Source organism: Marmota marmota, unplaced genomic scaffold (genome assembly GCF_001458135.2).
Source record: "Marmota marmota marmota unplaced genomic scaffold, marMar, whole genome shotgun sequence".
NCBI classification, from domain to species: domain Eukaryota; kingdom Metazoa; phylum Chordata; class Mammalia; order Rodentia; family Sciuridae; genus Marmota; species Marmota marmota.
Window position 1 is genome coordinate 2,170,588 of NW_026000016.1, and position 18,026 is coordinate 2,188,613.

The window sequence follows — 18,026 nt, forward strand, 5'->3', positions numbered from 1 at the left end:
TACAAATCAGAATAATTCAATAAATTAACATTTATTTGATTATCATTTAAATTGTCTCATTGCATGAAATGATGTAATGATGGATAATATCTTAAAAATGCCCTTACATAGAATTTCAAAAATCTCCTGAAATTCTTATTTATTAGCTGAACACTTTGATTTTAAGCTCTGATGAAAATTAAGCAGTCTTTTTTGGTTACTTGTTTTAAATGAGGTTGTCCATACAAAATCTTCTGTTTTATTCATTATATTACTATATTTGAAGTCTGTGCATTCTAACAGTTTACTTCAGAGATACATTTTCATGTTATTCTTTTCTACTTGCATACTCAGTGCTTTTCCTGTTACCTTATTTCCATTCTTTACTGTTGGAATTGCTCACCCTTTAGTGATATCCCACCCCTGAGAACACTCAGACTCTATGCACGTCTGCCGTGTGCCTATTCAGCCTATGCCTAAGTACATCAGTCTGGGCTATGTGTCTGAGACCTCCATGGTCTCTTCATCCCTGATGGGGAAGGAAGAATGTATGTGTAGGTCATTCAGAGGATCACAATATAGATTCTTAAGCACAGCAATATTAGTTAAATGTAACTCACAGATTTTTCAAATAGACAGTTCATTACACTGATTTAGAAACCCTGTCAGACATACATTCAAAGTGATTTTATTTGATGTATTTGCCAGTTTAATGAAATCTAAGTGAATCTATTTCTTTTAATTGATACATAGTATTATACATACTTATGGAGTACTATTGAGGTATAATTAAGAAATGGGAGATGAATTCTAAAATAATGGACATGAAAATAATGTGTTATGGTTTTTCTATTTTTAGGTCCTGCGTATTACTTTGATTTTTTTCCAATTAGAATCGGTGAATGATTGCCCACATGAGTTTCTTCAGATTCATGATGGAGATTCCTCTGCAGCCTTTCCACTTGGAAGGTTCTGTGGCTCCAGACCCCTTCAGGAAATCCTCAGCAGTGACAATGCTCTCTATTTTCATCTCTATGCTGACCATTTGAGTAATGGGAGAGGATTTACAGCAAGATGGGAAACACAGGAACCAGGTGTGTGTAAACATGGAGAAAAGCAAAGACAAATTTTGAGGTTATTTTCTTGATACAGTCCAAACTTTTGGGTACATAACAAGTTTGGGGATCCAGAGATACAGTTTGTGTTAATTATTTAAAAATCCAATTTTAAATGAATTGGATTTAATTTTGCATTCAAAGATAACAAATTAGGATATATTAGAGGAATTAAAAAAACATGAATCTTAATGAGTCCCTCATGAAATTACTGAGCAGCATCTTCATAAACTCTAGCAGTATATTTACCCCAGAGATGTCATTGAGGACATTTCCCCTCCTTCATCTAGTATTCCTTATCTTAATGTCCATTTGATAACTTGTTCTTTTCTTCTTGCTGTTATTTTGCTTTTATACTCAATTTAAAAACCTGTAACTATGAAAAATTTAAACATGTCAAAAAAAGAGAGCACAGTATACTGACTCCCTATTCATTTATCAGTAACTCTGTTGGTCACTTTCTGACTTTTTAATTTTTTCTGTTGGTGCATTTAGCAATTCTGGTGTCACCTTGGTTTAATTATTGTAGTTTAAAGTTTGGTAGGTCAAATCCTCTAACTGTGTTCTTTTTAAGTATAGTAGATCCTTTGCATCAGTTTATTTATTTCCCCCAGTGATCTGCTGTAATTTTGTTGGTATTTCATTGGCTGTATAATTAATTTAGGAAAGAATGATCTCTTAAAATTGAGCCTGCCTATCTTCTAACATAGACTATCTCTATTCAGCTCTCCTGAAATTTATCCTGGCAATGTTTAATAGATTTCAGTCTTTTAGTATTCTATACATTTTGTTAGATTTATTTATAAATATTTGATATTTTGTGTTATGTAAAATATTAATTTTCTAACATTTAATTTCCTACCTGTTGCTCACATAGAAATATGACATATTTTTAAAATAATGGATTTTTATTCTGGCCACATTGTGAAATTCATTAATCAATTCTTATTTTTTTATAGATTCCTTTGCTTTTTTTTCATATGCAGTTATTCTGTGAATGAAGTGAATGAAGGATGTTTTTTTCTTTTTCATTTCAATATTTCTATTATTTCTTTTTCTTGATGTTGCCCCAGCTAAGACTGCCAATACAAAGCTAAATAAAAGTGGTTGAACAGACACCCCCCTTTTTTTCCAGCTGCATAGGGGAAATGTTCAATATTCCATCATTGAATGTAACGTTAGACATAAATTTTGTAGATAACTTTTATCAGAGTAAGGGTATTCTCTCCTGTTTCAATTACCATTGCTATATAACAAATTACAAATTTAGGGTTGTAGAACATTAATCATCTTATTTTGTTTCTGATTTTATGGATCAGGAATTTGGAAAGGGCCCAACATGATAATTACCACTTGAAATCTGTTAAGAATCACAATCAGATGTTAGCACGGACTGTAGTTATCTGAGGGCTCAACATTCAAATGTCTCACTTGGGCTGGGCATAGGTCAGTGCACACCTCCTGCCTAGCAGACATGAGGCCTGGGTTCAAGGAAAGAGAGAGAGAGAGAGAGAGAGAGAGAGAGAGAGAGAGAGAAAGAGAAAGAAAGAACCCTTAACAATACTGGCTCTTTTGGAAGACAGCTCAGTCAGGCTATTGACTTGCGTGCCTAATGTTGCTCCTCTAATGAGATAGTCTTAGAGTAGCTCTTCTTTCATGGCAATTTACTTCTCTTAGAGCAAGTACTACAACAAATCCAGGTGGGTGCTAATGGCTTTTCTTTTTTTTTTTTTTGTTGGCCCATCCTTGAAATAACATTGTGTTATTTCTGCCATAGTTAATGGGTTGAATTACAAGCCAATTCAAATTCAAGAGGAGGAGATACAGATCCCACTTTTCAATGGGAGAAGTATCAGAAATAATAAACATTTTTAAACTACCACATCTTTTATTCTTACCTTTCCAAGAATTTCTCTAAAATCACAAATGGATTTTGGATGATGTAAAATAGGTTTTCTGAATCATTGAAATGATCACATGATCCTCTTGAGATGGTATATCTTTAAGTGTGGCGAATTACATTGTGGATTTTGAAGAATGCAATGTTGATTCAGTGTTCAAAATCCACAATGTAATTCACCACACTTATGAAAAAGAGTTTTTTGTTTGTTTGTTTTTTGGAACTGGGGACTGAACCCAGGGAATTACCTCTTTAGCCGTTTTTATTCCTTATTTTGAGACAGGGTCTCACTAAATTGCTTAGAGCCTTGCTAAGTTGCTAAAGCTAACCTTGAACTTTCAATCCTCCTGCCTCAGCTTTCTGAGTTCCTGAAATTATAGATATGCACCACCATGCCCAGAAAGTTATTCTTTTAATATATGACCTGATATGATATATAAATATATTCTTTTTCAAAATTTTATACCTATATTTGAGAGATATTAGCCAATAGTTTTCCTTTCTTGTAATTTTCTTGTCAAGTTGTAATAGTGACAATTTAAAATCAAAAGTGTTCCTAATTTTTATATTCTCTGAAGGTATTTATGTAATATTGACAATATTCCCTCCTTAAGTGTTCACCATGAAGTTAGTTAAGACAGAAGTCTTGTGTGTGAGAAGTTTTAAATTGTGAGTTAAATTTAGTTTATATATATGTTTATGTTTGTGCATACTTTCTGTTTTTTTTTTCAGTTTTGGTAATTTTTTTTTCTCAAACTCACTCATTTCATCTACTCTTTCATAATATTTTCATACTATCTTTTAGTGTTCATAGGGTCTATAGTGATGTCCTCTCTATTCATTCCTGATATTGATAATTATGCTATCTTTTTTTCCTTCATCAGTCTTACTAGGATTGATTTCACTCGGTTTTTCAAAATACTGTTAGCTGTCAACGTTTTCTGTTGAATTTTATTTCATTGAGTTTTATTCTTGGTTTTATAATTTTCTTCCCTTAATTTTTTTGGGGGGCCTTAACTTACTGTTACCTTTATTTTTAGCATGTAAATTTGTTTATTCACAGATTTTAATTATTCCATTATCGTTTTACATAATATTGGCATTCATTTTTACATAATCATACATGGATGGAATACAATTTGTTCTATTTCAATCCCTATGACTTCCTCTTCCCCTCCTCTCCTCCCTCCTCATGTTCCCCTTCCTCTATTCTACTGGTCTTTCTTCTATTTGTTTTTTCTTTAGCTGATACTTTATAGATATACATGAAGGTGAAATTTACTGTGATATATTCATATATGTACATAGCATAATTTGGCCAATTTCAGTTCCTTCCTTTTCCCATCCCTCTTCCATCCCCCTCTATTCTTTTCCTCTATTTCATTGATCTTCCTTCTGTTCTCTTGGCATTTTACCCACCTTTTTTATTTTCCTTATGCTAAATGACATATAAACCAGACCCAGACTTAAGTTCACTTATCATGATGTTTTCCAGTTCCATTCATTTATCAGTAGATGCCATAATTTTATTGTTCTTTATTACTGACTAGCACTCCATTTTGTATATGTACCACATTTTCTTTATCCTTCATCTGTGTGGATGGGCACCTGAGCTGGTTCTATAACTTGGCTCTTGTAAATTGTACTGCTATAAATATGGATGTGCTTGTATCACCACAGTATGCTGTGTTTAGTTCTTCAGGATAAATACCAAGGAGTGGGACTGCTGGGTCCTATCATGATTCTAGTCCTAGTCTTTTGAGGAGTTTCTATATTGCCTTCCAAAATGATTGTACTAAATTTCGGTCCCAACAACAATGTATGAGTGTACCTTTTCTCCCACATGCTCACTGGCATTTATTATTATTTTTGTTCTTGATGACTGATATTCTAACTGGAGTGAGATGGCATTGCAGTAGTTTTGATTGCATTTCCGTGATTGCTAGGGATGTTGGACACCTTTTTTCATATATTTACTGGCTATTTGGTTTTCTTCTTTTGAGAAGTGTCTGTTTAGTTCTTTTTTCCAATTACTGATTTTGTTATCTTTTTGATAATAAGTTTTTTGAGTTCTTTATATATTCTGGATATTAATCCCCTGTTGGAGGAGCAGCTGGAAAGATCTTTCATTCTGCAGTTTCTCTTCCTGTTCTTAATTATTTCCTTTGTGTGCATCAGCTCTCTGATTTGATGTCCATCTCATTTACTGATTCTTGGTTTTATTTCTTGACCTTTATGGTTCTTGTTAAGGAAGTCAGTGCTTGCTTGTTGGAGTGTTGAGCCTCTGTGTTCTTCTAGCAGTTGCCAAGTCTCTAATCTAATTCTTAGGTTCTTTGATCCACTTTGAGTTTACTTTTGTACAGGGTGAAAGATAGGAATCTAGTTTCATTCTTCTACATATGGATATCCAGTTTTTCCAGCACTGTTTGTTACAAAGACTATCTTTTCCCCATAAGTTTTAAGAAGGCTATCTTTACATTTTTGGCACCTTTGTCGAATATCAGATGACTTTATTTTTGTGGATCTGTCTCTGTCTTCTACTCTGTTCTATTGGTCTTCATGTCTGTTTTCATGGCAATTCCATGCTGTTTTCGTTACTATAGCTCTATAGTATAATTTGAGATCAGGTATTGTGATGCCTCCTGTATTTCTCTTCTTGCTAAGGATTGCTTTGGCTATTCTATGTCTTCTTCTTCCAAATGAATTTTAGAACTGTTTTTTTTTTCTAGTTCTGTGAAGAATGTCATTGGCATTTTGGTGGGGATTGCATTGAATTTGTATGCACTTTTGGTGATATGACCATTTTGACAATATTAATTCGGCCTATTCAAGAACATGGGAAGTCTTTTCATCTTTTAAGATCTTTTTCAATTTCTCTCTTCAGTATTCTACAGTTTTAATTAAAGAGGTCTTTCATCTCCTTATTATTCCTAAGTATTTTTTTTAGGTTGTTGTGAATGGGATAGTACTTACTATTACCTTTTTTAAAAAATTTTCCCAGCCTCTTTACTTAGAAGCATTGATATAATTTCAACCTTTAAAACATTTATTATATGCACTAGAGCTATGCCTTTTCTCTGAGAATTGTTTTTTTCTGTGTCTCATATGTGTTTTCATTGGCATTCAGCTTAAAATATTTCCTCATTTCTTATTTTGATTTCTCTTGACTGTGGTTTTATTAAAAATGTGTTATTGAGTGACCAATGTGGTCATTAATCTTTCAGTATATCATTTCAATCTTTTGAAATTTGTTGAGATTTGTTTAGATGGACTAATATATTTTCTACTTTGACATACTTCTCATATAGACCAGAAAGAATATGTATTCTGCAGTGGTGCAATATAGGTCATCTATATATGTCAACTTAGCCAAGTTGGTCAATAGGTTTGTTCAAGTATTATATTTATTTAACGATTTGAAAGATATTTTCTCTATTCATAAAAGAAGTATGGTAAAATCTCAAGCTATGATTATAGAGTTGTGTATCTTTCTGCTCTGACAATTTTTGCTCTGTGTATTTATTTTATTATTTTTTTCTTTCTCTCAATGTTTAAAATGCTTCTTTTTAAAACCAGTTTCTTTTATTTATTTGTTCTAGTTAGTTATACATGACAGGAGATGCATTTTGACTCATAGTACACAAATGGAGCACAATTTTTCATGTCTCCTGTTGTACACAAAGTAGAGTCACACCATTCATGTCTTCATACATGTACTTAGGGTAATGATGGCCATATCATTGCACCACCTTTCCTACCCCTTGCCCCCTCCCTCCCCTCCCTCCCCTTTGCCCTATGCAAAGTTCCTCCTTTCCTCCCATGCTCCCTTCCCCATTATCAAATATTCATTTCTTACACCTATATTTAATTAGAATTCTGATAGGAATGGCATTGAATCTGTATATCACTTTGGATAGTGTGGACATTTTGATAATATTAATTCTTCTAATCCATGAACATAGGTATCTTTCCAAGTATTTGTGTCTTATTCAATTCTTTTATCAATATTTTCTGATTTTTATTGTACAGATATTTCACATTTTTGGTTAAATTCATTCCACATACTTTTTTGGATGCTATTATAAATGGTATTGTTTGCTTAATTGCTTTTTTTGATAGTTCATTGTTGCTGTACAGAAATGAAACTGATTTTTGTACCCTGCCACTTTACTGAGATAGTTTGTCACCTTATTTAATTATTGGTTCTAAAGTGGATTTTATTTATTTTTATTTTTTGGTCTCTAAGGTTTTTATATGTAACATTATGTCATTTGCAAACAGACAATTTTACATTTTACATCTCATCACTTTTCTTCAACCTAAGGAACATCTTTTACTTTTTCTAATGCAAAATGTCTACCACTCCCACATTCTCTCAGCTTTTGATGGTCTGGGGATGAATTTTTTCCTTTTAGTTTTTGAAGAATATTATCACATACAGCATTCTAGGTTGACAGTTTACTTTCTATCAGCCATTTAGACATAGCATTTCATTGTCTTCTGACTTGCATGATTTCTCTTTGGAGAGTCAGCAATAATTTTTATGTTGTTTCCTCTAAGGATAATATATCTTTTCCCTCTCTCTGTTTCTGCCTTTTTGCTTTTCTTCCTTGCTTTTTATTGTGTTAATTTGGGGTTTGATTATGAGCTCTCTAGGTTAATTTTTCCTGGTCTTTATTCTGCTTGGGAGTCATTTTGAGTTTTGAGTCTGTGAGTTGATTTCCTTTACTCACTTAGAAAATTGTCAGCCAATATTTATTCAAGCATTGCCTTTGTCATTTTCTTCTCTTTCCCTTTTGGGATTGAAATGACACATGTAGTAAGGTTATGACTCTGTCTCACAACTCTCATATTTCTATATCCTCCCCTTCCAATTTTTTTTTCACTCTTTAATCTATTTGGTTATTTTGTTTTGAAATGTCTTTAGGTACTTTAATCCTGTCTTCTGCTATGTCCAATCTGATGTTTAAAAATGCTCACCATGTAAAGACTTCTTGATTTCAGATGTTGTAGTTTTCATTTCTAGGTTCTTTTAAGATAGATTTTCATTTTCTATTGAAATTCTTCATCAGCATCTATTTTGTCAATCTTTTCCTCTAAGTTTCATCATAGGTACTAGAGAGTCATTGTGGGGTAGCTCTAACATCTGAGTTGTTTCTGGCTCAGATTGCCTGTTTTATTTGTTTATTATCAGTTCCTATTTTTCCTAATTCCTCACAGGCATGGTAAATTTCTGTTGTGCATTGCGGGGATTCTGGATTATATTAAATTCTTCTCAAAAGGGTTGGGATTTTTTCTGGTAGGCAGTTATGTTACTGACAGATCACTTTGATAAAAGCAAGTCTTGAATTTATAGACTATTTCTTCTCAGGTTGTTCTTCCCATTAAAAAAGCTTCTCTTGGGCTGGGATCTGTGGATCAGAGGTAGAGAGTCAGCCTCACATGTGTGAGGCACTGGGTTCGATCCTCAACACCACATAAAAATAGAGATATTGTGTCCACCTACAATTTAAAAAAAATTTAAAAAATAAAAATTTAAAAAATTATTTAAAAAATCTTCTCCTTATGCTTCCTCTAATGGTTTTAGCAATCCTTAGTTTCATTGTTTAGATTAGTTATTCATGACAAAATAATATTCTAATTTTGTCATTTCTTATTTATTTAGTCTTTGAAGTTCTCCAATGGAATAAATCTTTTCCATATCAACTATTTGTTACTTCTACATACAGATCATATAGGAAATGTAGGATAAATTCTTGATCCTTTCATTATCCCCTGGGTATTCAAGTTAATGACTTAGTTCTCTAGCTTTCTTTAAAATGATCAACCAATTATTTTTGCATTTTATTTTATTTTGTTTTTGATATCTATGAATAATTTTTTTTGCTTATATTTGACATGCTTTCATCCATTCTGACTTTAAAAAATGTTCAATTGTTCCATATTTTTTTAGTGAGAATTTTTTCTAGTTAGTTTCTGAGGCTTTTTGGCCAAATGCCTGTTACCTCTGAAAGTTTACTTTCTGTTTTAAAAAGATGTTCCAGGCCTTCCTATACATTTATTGTCTTGGACTGGAACCAACTAGTTCCCTAAATGGATTATACTCTTTCAATAGGAAATGATAGTTAGAGCCCACTGTCTTATTGCCAGGGGTGGCTGCTGTTGCTAGGTGAGTTTGTCTCTAGACCTTTCAGGAGACAGAAGTAAAAAATACTTTTTTTAGTTTTTTAAAATTAATTTTTAAATTTGTTTTAATTAATTTTACATGACAGTAGGGTGCATTTATGTACTTTTTTATGTCATACATGGATGGGATATAATTTTTCATTTTTCTGAGTATACATGTGGCAGCATTATATTGGTCATGTACGGCCAGTGTTCTTGTAATATATTGGAATATTGATATTATAGGGTTTGTTTTCACTTTACATTGAGCCTCTTCTCTCATATACTAAAAATCTTGGTTCCCTTGAACATTAACAAGTTATCTATGCACATACTTAATTTCAAAACTTTTCAAAAATAATAGTGCCAATGTTATTATTAATAACATAATTAAAAATCATCTAATATATTATCATTGTTATTTTATACTTGAGATACATTTTACTTGGGACATATAGTCAAATTACAGTGTTTTAAAGTCTCATATTTCTACTCTTCACAGTTAACTTGTCAGTTCAACGAAGTTATTAAATTGGTCTCATTTTGCTTATGATTTTAGAGATTTCTTTTCTATTTTATTTTACATTTTACTTTATAATTATTTAAAGCTTGTTCATAGTGCTAAAACCAAATCAAAACGCATGGTTGATGTAAAGAAGTATAACTTCCAACCCTCTCCCTTCCACCCTGTTCTTTCCTCCCTTAAGTAACTGTTTAGATTCATTCCTCAATGTAAAAATTAAGCAAATAATCATATTTTTTCTTAGATAAAAGGTGGCATGCTGTCCATAGAGGTTGTGTAATTTGAGTATGTGTAAAGTGTCATTTTCCTTTAACATACTTACTGAAGTCTATATTATTTAGTATTTCCATTTTTAAATTTTACAGTAGCATTTACTATAATTCACCACAAATTCTTTGTTAAATAAATGTGGGTATTAATAAAAAAAAAAAAAAGATTCTCCCAGTCATTGCTCAGCCAGGTAAGGAGCTGTGGTATAAAGGGGTGGTAGTGGGGTCAGTTTCAGAAAGTCTGGCTTAGTTCCCTATTTGCTCCATTTCTGGGCCAATGGCTTAATCACCATTCACATTTGAATGTCTTCATTTGTAAAATGAATGACTTAACTATAAGGTGGTGTTAAGGAACCTTCTCATATGAAACTTATATGTTGCTTAATTATCTTAAAATATAAAGTAATCTGAATTGTTGAAACACATAAGGGCCAATAGAAATTCCAGTTTTCTCAGAGTTAATATATAGAAATAAATCTACTGAGAGGTGAAAGAAATGAATTTTCATTCCCATTATTCACCCCTCTGAGGGTTCAGCACTATTTTTTAATTGTATTACTGTATAATGGCTTATAAGCATAGAACAGCATACGGGTGATTCATTTATTTATTAGTTGGTACTTCTAGATTTATAACTTTATGAAACTGGAAAACTGAAGGTCTTGTTTAATTTATGAGGGTATCCAAAACTGCTCATAGTTATTTAAATGAGGTTTAGATTCTCATAGCAGTGGCTATGACAATTCTACATGAATTATAACTTATATACAAATGTAAAGTATTGTCCCCTCTTGTTTTAGAGTGTGGAGGTATAGTGACTGGTACTTATGGTTCTATCAAGTCTCCGGGGTATCCTGGAAACTACCCCCCAGGAAGAGATTGTGTGTGGCATGTTTTAACAAATCCTGGACTCCTGATAACATTTGCTTTTGGGACCTTGAGCCTGGAGGACCACGATGATTGTAGCAAAGATTACCTGGAGGTAAACAATCATATTTATAAAGAACATATTATGGTTAGGACTCAGGGCACTGTGGTTTGGTGATGCCCATGAATGACCCCAATTCATTAGCGGTAATTAGATATTTTTCTCAATAGGCAGCCAATGTCTAAGTCTTGCTAGGTCCCTATTCTCATTTCTGTGGGTTTTTTGCTGCTGCTTCTGGGTTCCATTTAAATCTGGGAAATAGATTGCTTTGCCTTCCTCTGTCCTTTGCTGGAAATACAAGCCCCTGGTGGGGTAATGGCAGACTTAATGAAATAAACACCAAGTAATGGTGATATAATCTCTAATGCAGATTCAGTTCTTCCGTTGTCATGGTAAACCAGCAGGGTGTTTCACAACTTGAATATAGAGCTTCATGAAGAAAAATAAGTTTAATAGGGACTGTGTTGAAATGAGTTGATAAGTGGTAAGTCTTACTGAAAACTAATGAAAATTATCTTTGGGAGAAGTCAGGCTGAGCCCCACCTGCCTCCCAAGGTTAAAATATGGAGGAGGGAAAAGGCTATTATGTTTAAATGCCATATGCGTATAGGTACATCAAAAATGTTACTCTCCATTTGTAGACAGAATAGATCATGGAGAAGATTGAGTTCTTAGGTTGTTCTTGTATTTTTCGACACCATAAATCTCAGTACCCTTTGCAGTAGTGCTAAGAAGACAATAAGCTTTTCGGAGTCCATTAGGGAAGAGTGGAGTGCTGTGGAATTATTCATAAAGGATAGAAGGATGCAGCTGTCAAAAAGGGTCTCCACAAGTTGAAGTCATTAGTAATTTAGTAGTTGTAATATAGATCTGAAACCTTCGGAAATGACTGGAAGATCTGCTTCTCTTTGGAAAATTTTAGCAAAATAACCTTTTCAATGTTGACAGGAAAAAGTGAATTATCTGGAATTCATATTCAATAAATTCCATCAAGTTAAATCAGAAGCTTTTAAAAATTCCGATATGTTAATTCCTACATAGCATGTAATAGAAAGTGTCAATCATTTGGACAATATTGAAATGTCTCTCATTTACTACCAAGCTACAATTTTCAAGGAACAAGATCAATATAAAAATAAAATCCTATAAATTTTCTGCCAATGGAAAAATAATCTGAATGGATGAAATTAACCACATAAAAATATTTTTTAGCTCATTCCCTCCTTGGTGTTTGACACAATACAGACTTTGCAATGACAACAGGACATAAAGAGGTCAACACGATTATCTAATGTAGTAACAACCAACAATTAAAAACATCTAAGAAAATAGTGTCACTATTGTGGTATTTAATTACTATCAAATTGCACTTCTTAAATTCATTAAGTTCATTAAGCCATCTCTATGTCATGTCCAGTAAGACTGTACTTCTTTTCTATTGTGAATCAGTTGACATCAGTAGCATTTCTTCTCTTTTTTTCTTTACACATATTCATGTTCTTCTTCTAGATCACTGGGACTTTATCATTTAAAAGCAAATACCTGGGGATGGGGGAGGATGAGGAATCTAGGAAAGAAAACACTGACATTAATAACATCATGAGAAAATTCCAAATTATGTGTAATTTTAGCCTTGGAATTGACATTTAGACGGAAGATGAGGCATCTGGGATGACAGGGGAAAAATGTTTTTTACTGAACCCCAATCATGTGTTAGTTCTTTGTGTGGTAGACTTCCACAGAAAGGAGAAAGGGAGACTCCTTGGAGTTATCACTTTTAAATGAGAGATTTTCTGTAGGAAATGTACAGAATGCCTTTTTCTTTTTTTTTTTTAAGTTGGCCATTTTGACCTTAATGATTCACTCTTTTTTTTTTTAAGATTCGAGATGGTTCTTTGCGTCAGGACCCTGTTCTCGGGAAGTTCTGTACCACACTCTCTGTCCCACCGCTCCAGACGACAGGTCCCTTTGCCAGAATTCATTTCCATTCTGACCTCCTAATTAATGACCAAGGCTTCCATATCACCTACTTAACATCACCTTGTAAGTACCCTACCTGCTGGGAACTTCATACACATTTAAAGGATGATGCTATGGTTTATAGCCATTTTATATTTTAAGGTGGTACTGAAGATGACTTTCTTGGACCAGTGAAAGGTGAAAGGACTTTGTATTTCTCCCATAGCTCCAGACTTCTTCTTTTTTTTTTTTTTTAATCTTTCTCATGCTCTGTTATTAATACTACAATACTCCTTAGTCCCTAAATTCTTGGATCCACAATCATGACAGAGACGAATGAGCACCTAATAATCAATACTTCAGAGCCTCGGTTCTCTAATGTTTGATATTTTTTGTGAGAGAAGTTGTTCATGTGAGTAATGGGAGACTATCTGGGGTTGTGTCTGATTTTATCCTTGGATCAAGTCTAGCTGTACAAGAGCTGGTGTTCAGGACTGCAGTGTCCTAGGCTCCTAGAGTTTCAGTTGTAGTGAAATACGGTTACTTACTATGCCTTCAGTTGCACTGATACCTTAAAATAAACTAATAACAAAACAAATTAAATACTCTCTGCTTTTATTTTTAGGGCTGGAGACATGTTCGTGACAGCATCATTTTGTCCTTTTGACAATTCCTAGAAAAAAATACCTTTTAAGTCTCAGTATCAGGAAGAGTTATGATGAATATCTTCATGGGTTCCCCTTCTCCCTTTACTTTGAGGTCAAGCTGAATCTGCAGCTGACCTCCTATAACTTCCATAGCCCTTACAATTATTTTCTATGCTTCTCCACCATCCTCTGGCCTCCTGGGGCTGTTTTAATTTTTCCTTTAATCTGCTTTATTTATGTGGTTATATATTTTATTTTGTTGCAATATATTATAAACTCCTGTCTTTGGAATTAAGCAGAGCATTTATTTATTTAAAATATATCTATTTTAATTAGTTATATATGACAGCAGAATGCATTTTGATTCATTGTACACAATTGCAGCACAACTTTTCATTTCTCTGTACAGAATGTACCATATGTGCAGTCATACATGTACCTAGGGTAATAATGTCCATCACATTCCACCATCTTTCCTGCCCCCATATCCCCTCTTCTCCCCTCCCTCACCTTTTCCCAAAGTTCCTCCATTTTTCCCCATGCCCTCCCCCATTATCAACCAGCATCCACTTCTCAGAGAGAACATTCGGCCTTTGTTTTTTTGGGATTGGCTTACTTCAATTAGCATGATATTCTCCACCTCCATTCATTTATCAAATACCATAATTTTATTGTCTTTTAATGCTGAGTAATATTCTGTTGTGTATGTATACCAGTTTCTTTATCCATTCCTCTCCTGAAGGGCATCTAAGTTGCTTCCATCATTTAGCTATTGTGAATTGAGCTGCTATAAACATTGATGTGGCTGTGCTACTAGAGTATGCTGATTTTAAGTTCTTTGAGTAGGGACTGAGGAGTGGTATAGCTGGGTCAAATGGTGGTTCCATTTGTATTGACGTATTTGAAAAGCAATTTGTAGGAAAGAACAGTGGATTGGAAGTTTGAGCACACACATCTACATTTATTTCTTTAGGCACGGTAGGGACATCTGGCAAACTTTTCAAACAGAAAATCTTATAGTGAGAGGCACAAGCCTGTACAGCATGAATTAAGTGGGTATTTTTGGAGTGTGTATGTGTTTGTGTCTAATTTCTTTTTTAATGGATCCAATGACTGGGACCCACAACAAAAGCCATCCACATGACCCTTCCTTCTCTTCTCTGTTCTCTTCAGCGGATCTGCAGTGTGGAGGGATCTACACTGAGCCAGAAGGCGAGATCCTCCTTCCTGATTTGTCTGGGCCTTTTGCTCACAAAAGACAATGCATCTACTCTATAGATCAGCCTCAGGGAGAGCAAATACAAATTAACTTCACCCACGTGGAGCTGGAAGGCCAGAGCAGCTGTTCTCAGAGTTACATTGAGGTAACTTTTAGCATTCAATTGCCCTCAGATGATTTTCATCAACATGTTAATCTTCTGTAGGGTGGTGGTCTTCAAATGGTTCCAGACCAGCAGCATCCACCTCACCCAAGATGATGTTAGAAATGTCATTGTATACCCTATCCCTGCCCTGCCCTAGGATCTGGACTTGGTTGAGCAAGTTCATTGACCATGGCACCATAGCAATATATATTTTTAAATCCAGAAAAATTTATTTCAGGTGGTGAAGCAAATGGGTCTATTCAGTTTCTCTGGGGGTGGAGGCCCATCAGGGGATTCTGATGCAGGCTAGAGTTTAAGAACAACTGTTCTAGAGGATCTGAAAGAATCCATCTAAAAACAGACCTACAGATGGTAAAACAAAAGATTAGTAAGGAAATCAACAAAGAACTAAGAGGAAAGCTAAGGCTAGAAACTCATAATGATGCTAAATCACATCTGCTAAACCAAGCTCTGATCACTAAGGTGCATGCCAATAAATAAGGCTAATGGGATTTGCTAACAGTAAATCCCTATGGAGTAAATTTCCTACAGAGATTATGTACGATAATTTTATGCAGGAGGGAACTGGAACTAGAGAAGTTTAGGGATTTGCCCAGGTGGCCTGGCTAGTCAGTGACAAAGAGTTAGGTTAAATTGTCCAATGACTCTTTTTAAAGGTTCGACATTCTCCTTCCTTAATCCTGCTTGTTCTCAAACGTTGACTTAAGTGTGTGTGATGGTTGTGACAGGGGACTACCTAAACCAAAACCAGGCAGTTTTTGTTTACAGGGCCAGTGACTTCTTTTGGTTAATTATTGGTCAAGCCACAAATTGAAGTATGGGACAAGAGAAACAAAACATTTTTTGTTGGGCATGATCATTTTATTTAAATTCAGAGAAGCCTTTACAATTTTGTTTGCTTATGTAAGTAAAACTAATTTATTTTTCCAAGAAAAGTTTATATGACCTCCTGACTTCTTAACTCCATTTAGACAAAGAAAACATAGAACTTTACCCTAGGATCTGACTTTGTTGAGCAAGTACATTGACCATGACATCATGGCAATATATATTTTTACATCCAGAAATTTTTATTTCAGGTGGTGAGGTGAATTCAATTTAAGTTTTTTATAAAAAAATTCTCATAAAATACATTAATACTGTGGAACAATTTTAAATAATTTTCTGAAATAAAAGTAACATTTCCAACATTAGTTTTTTTTTTTAATTTGAGAACAGTTAAAATACTCATAATTAGAGAGCACTTACTATGCACCTGGTGCTGTTCCAAGACTTTAATATAGGATAGTAAATTTAGATAAAGATAACTGTTTGCTTACTGCACACCATGTCTGGTAGGTGCTCTATAGAAGTTAATTTATTGAATTATCACATTGTCTTTCTGATTTTAATCTCAGGAATGTGAGGCCCAGTGAAGGTAAGTTACTTGCCCACAGTTAAATGTCTGGCAAGTCATAAATATGGGATTTAAATTTAGATGTTCTCAGTGTACTGATCTCTGATAAGAACAGAAATGCAAGCAGGATTAAGAACAAGCAGGATTAAGGAAGGAGAATGTCGAACCTTTAAAAAGAGTCATTGGACAATTTAACCTAACTCTGCAATTTTGCCTACAAGAGACATCTCATGTTTTCCAGGAAAGACTGGAAATTCCATTGCTGGTAGTCTGATCACAGGACTGAAATGTGAAGCCAGGCTCAATGGTTTTCTGAGGTTGGAAAGGAAGTCACTAATAATCAGGAAAATTTGTGCCCCTTTCTGCTAGATTCTTTTATTTTAAAGAAAATATTCTTTAGTTATATATGGACGCAGTATCTTTATTTTGTTCATTTACTTTTATGTGGTGCTGAGGATCGAACCCAGTGCCTCACAGGTGGGAGGCGAGCGCTCTACCGCTGAGCCGCACCCCAGCCGCCACTGCTGGATTCTTCATAGTGGTTGTACTATCTCTAGGGAGCTGTCAGAACATCTGCAAAGATACATTCTCCTTGCTGTGAAGACCATTTTCATTGAATTTCAGTGAGGAGTTACATGAACTCCTCTGAAATATTCTAGAAAGTTATCAGGAAAAAAACCCCATGAAAATGACATTCAAAGATGTAATTTTGTAGAGAATATAATTATGACATTTGCAGGTAACTGCATGGAGTTGGAGAATATCCATGCTAATCGAAGTAAGCCAATCCCATAAAACCAAAGGCCAAATATTTTCTCTGATATGTGGATGCTGATCCATCCATAATGGGGGGGCGGGGTGGGCATGGGAAGAATAAAAGAGCTTTGGATTGGGCAAAGGGGGAGGAGAGGAGGGGGCATGGGGACAGCAAAGATGGTGGAATGAGACAGACATCATTACCTTAGCTACATGTGTGATTGCACGAATGGTGTGACTCTACATCACATACGACCAGAGAAATGAAAAATTGTGCTCCATCTGTGTACAATGAATTGAAATGCTCTCGATGTCATGTATAATTAATTAGAACAAATTAAAGATATATATTTAATTTTGTAAATAAGATGGGCAGAATGTGCCAAGCAAGATGCTAAGCAAGATGCTAAGCAACTCATTGTAGCTAGAATGGATGGGGTTGGAGTTAACTCATCTGAGATTTAGTTCTGTAACTAAATAACTATACAACTTTGGACAATTCTACATATGAATGTTTTAGTTCCTACTTCGATAAGATATGATACCTATTCATCTAATCTTCATGAGGATAAAATTAAGGAAATGAATCATGAAAGAAAGTTGAAAAATTAAAAACATTATACAAATGCAAGGTTTTCCTAGGCCAAATCATGCCTTGAATTTGCCACTTCAGAGACAATGAATGAGCTCTTTTATGGTTGGCCAAAGAGGCATCTATATTCTGGTGTGCTCACATACACACAAGGGCTTGATAAAATTTTCCTCAAGGATTGATAGAAAAAATAGAAAAACTCTACTATTCAGAAGGACAAGTCATGTGGAATGATTTGAATAGCTGAGTAAACTTTTCTATTATATCCATGATCAATCCAAAGGAATCCGTATGATCAATTTATAGAATTTTAGCATCAGTACAGGCCTTAGATCTAAAGTCATCTAATCTAAATCACTAATGGTGTAAATAATGAAATTGAGTCCTACAAAGCCAGGTGTGGTGGTGCATG

At 34.2% G+C, this 18,026-nt stretch overlaps 1 protein-coding gene across 1 annotated transcript in view; it reads left to right on the forward strand.

Moving 5' to 3' along the window:
- The window catches only part of Cubn (cubilin), a 280,157-nt gene that overhangs the window by 23,151 nt on the left and 238,980 nt on the right, over positions 1-18,026 (forward strand). Inside the window, exons 14-17 of the mRNA XM_048809051.1 lie at positions 839-1,073; positions 10,752-10,933; positions 12,760-12,922; positions 14,659-14,849. Of these exons, the coding sequence (XP_048665008.1) occupies positions 839-1,073; positions 10,752-10,933; positions 12,760-12,922; positions 14,659-14,849 (771 nt within the window). The remainder of the gene's footprint in view (positions 1-838; positions 1,074-10,751; positions 10,934-12,759; positions 12,923-14,658; positions 14,850-18,026) is intronic.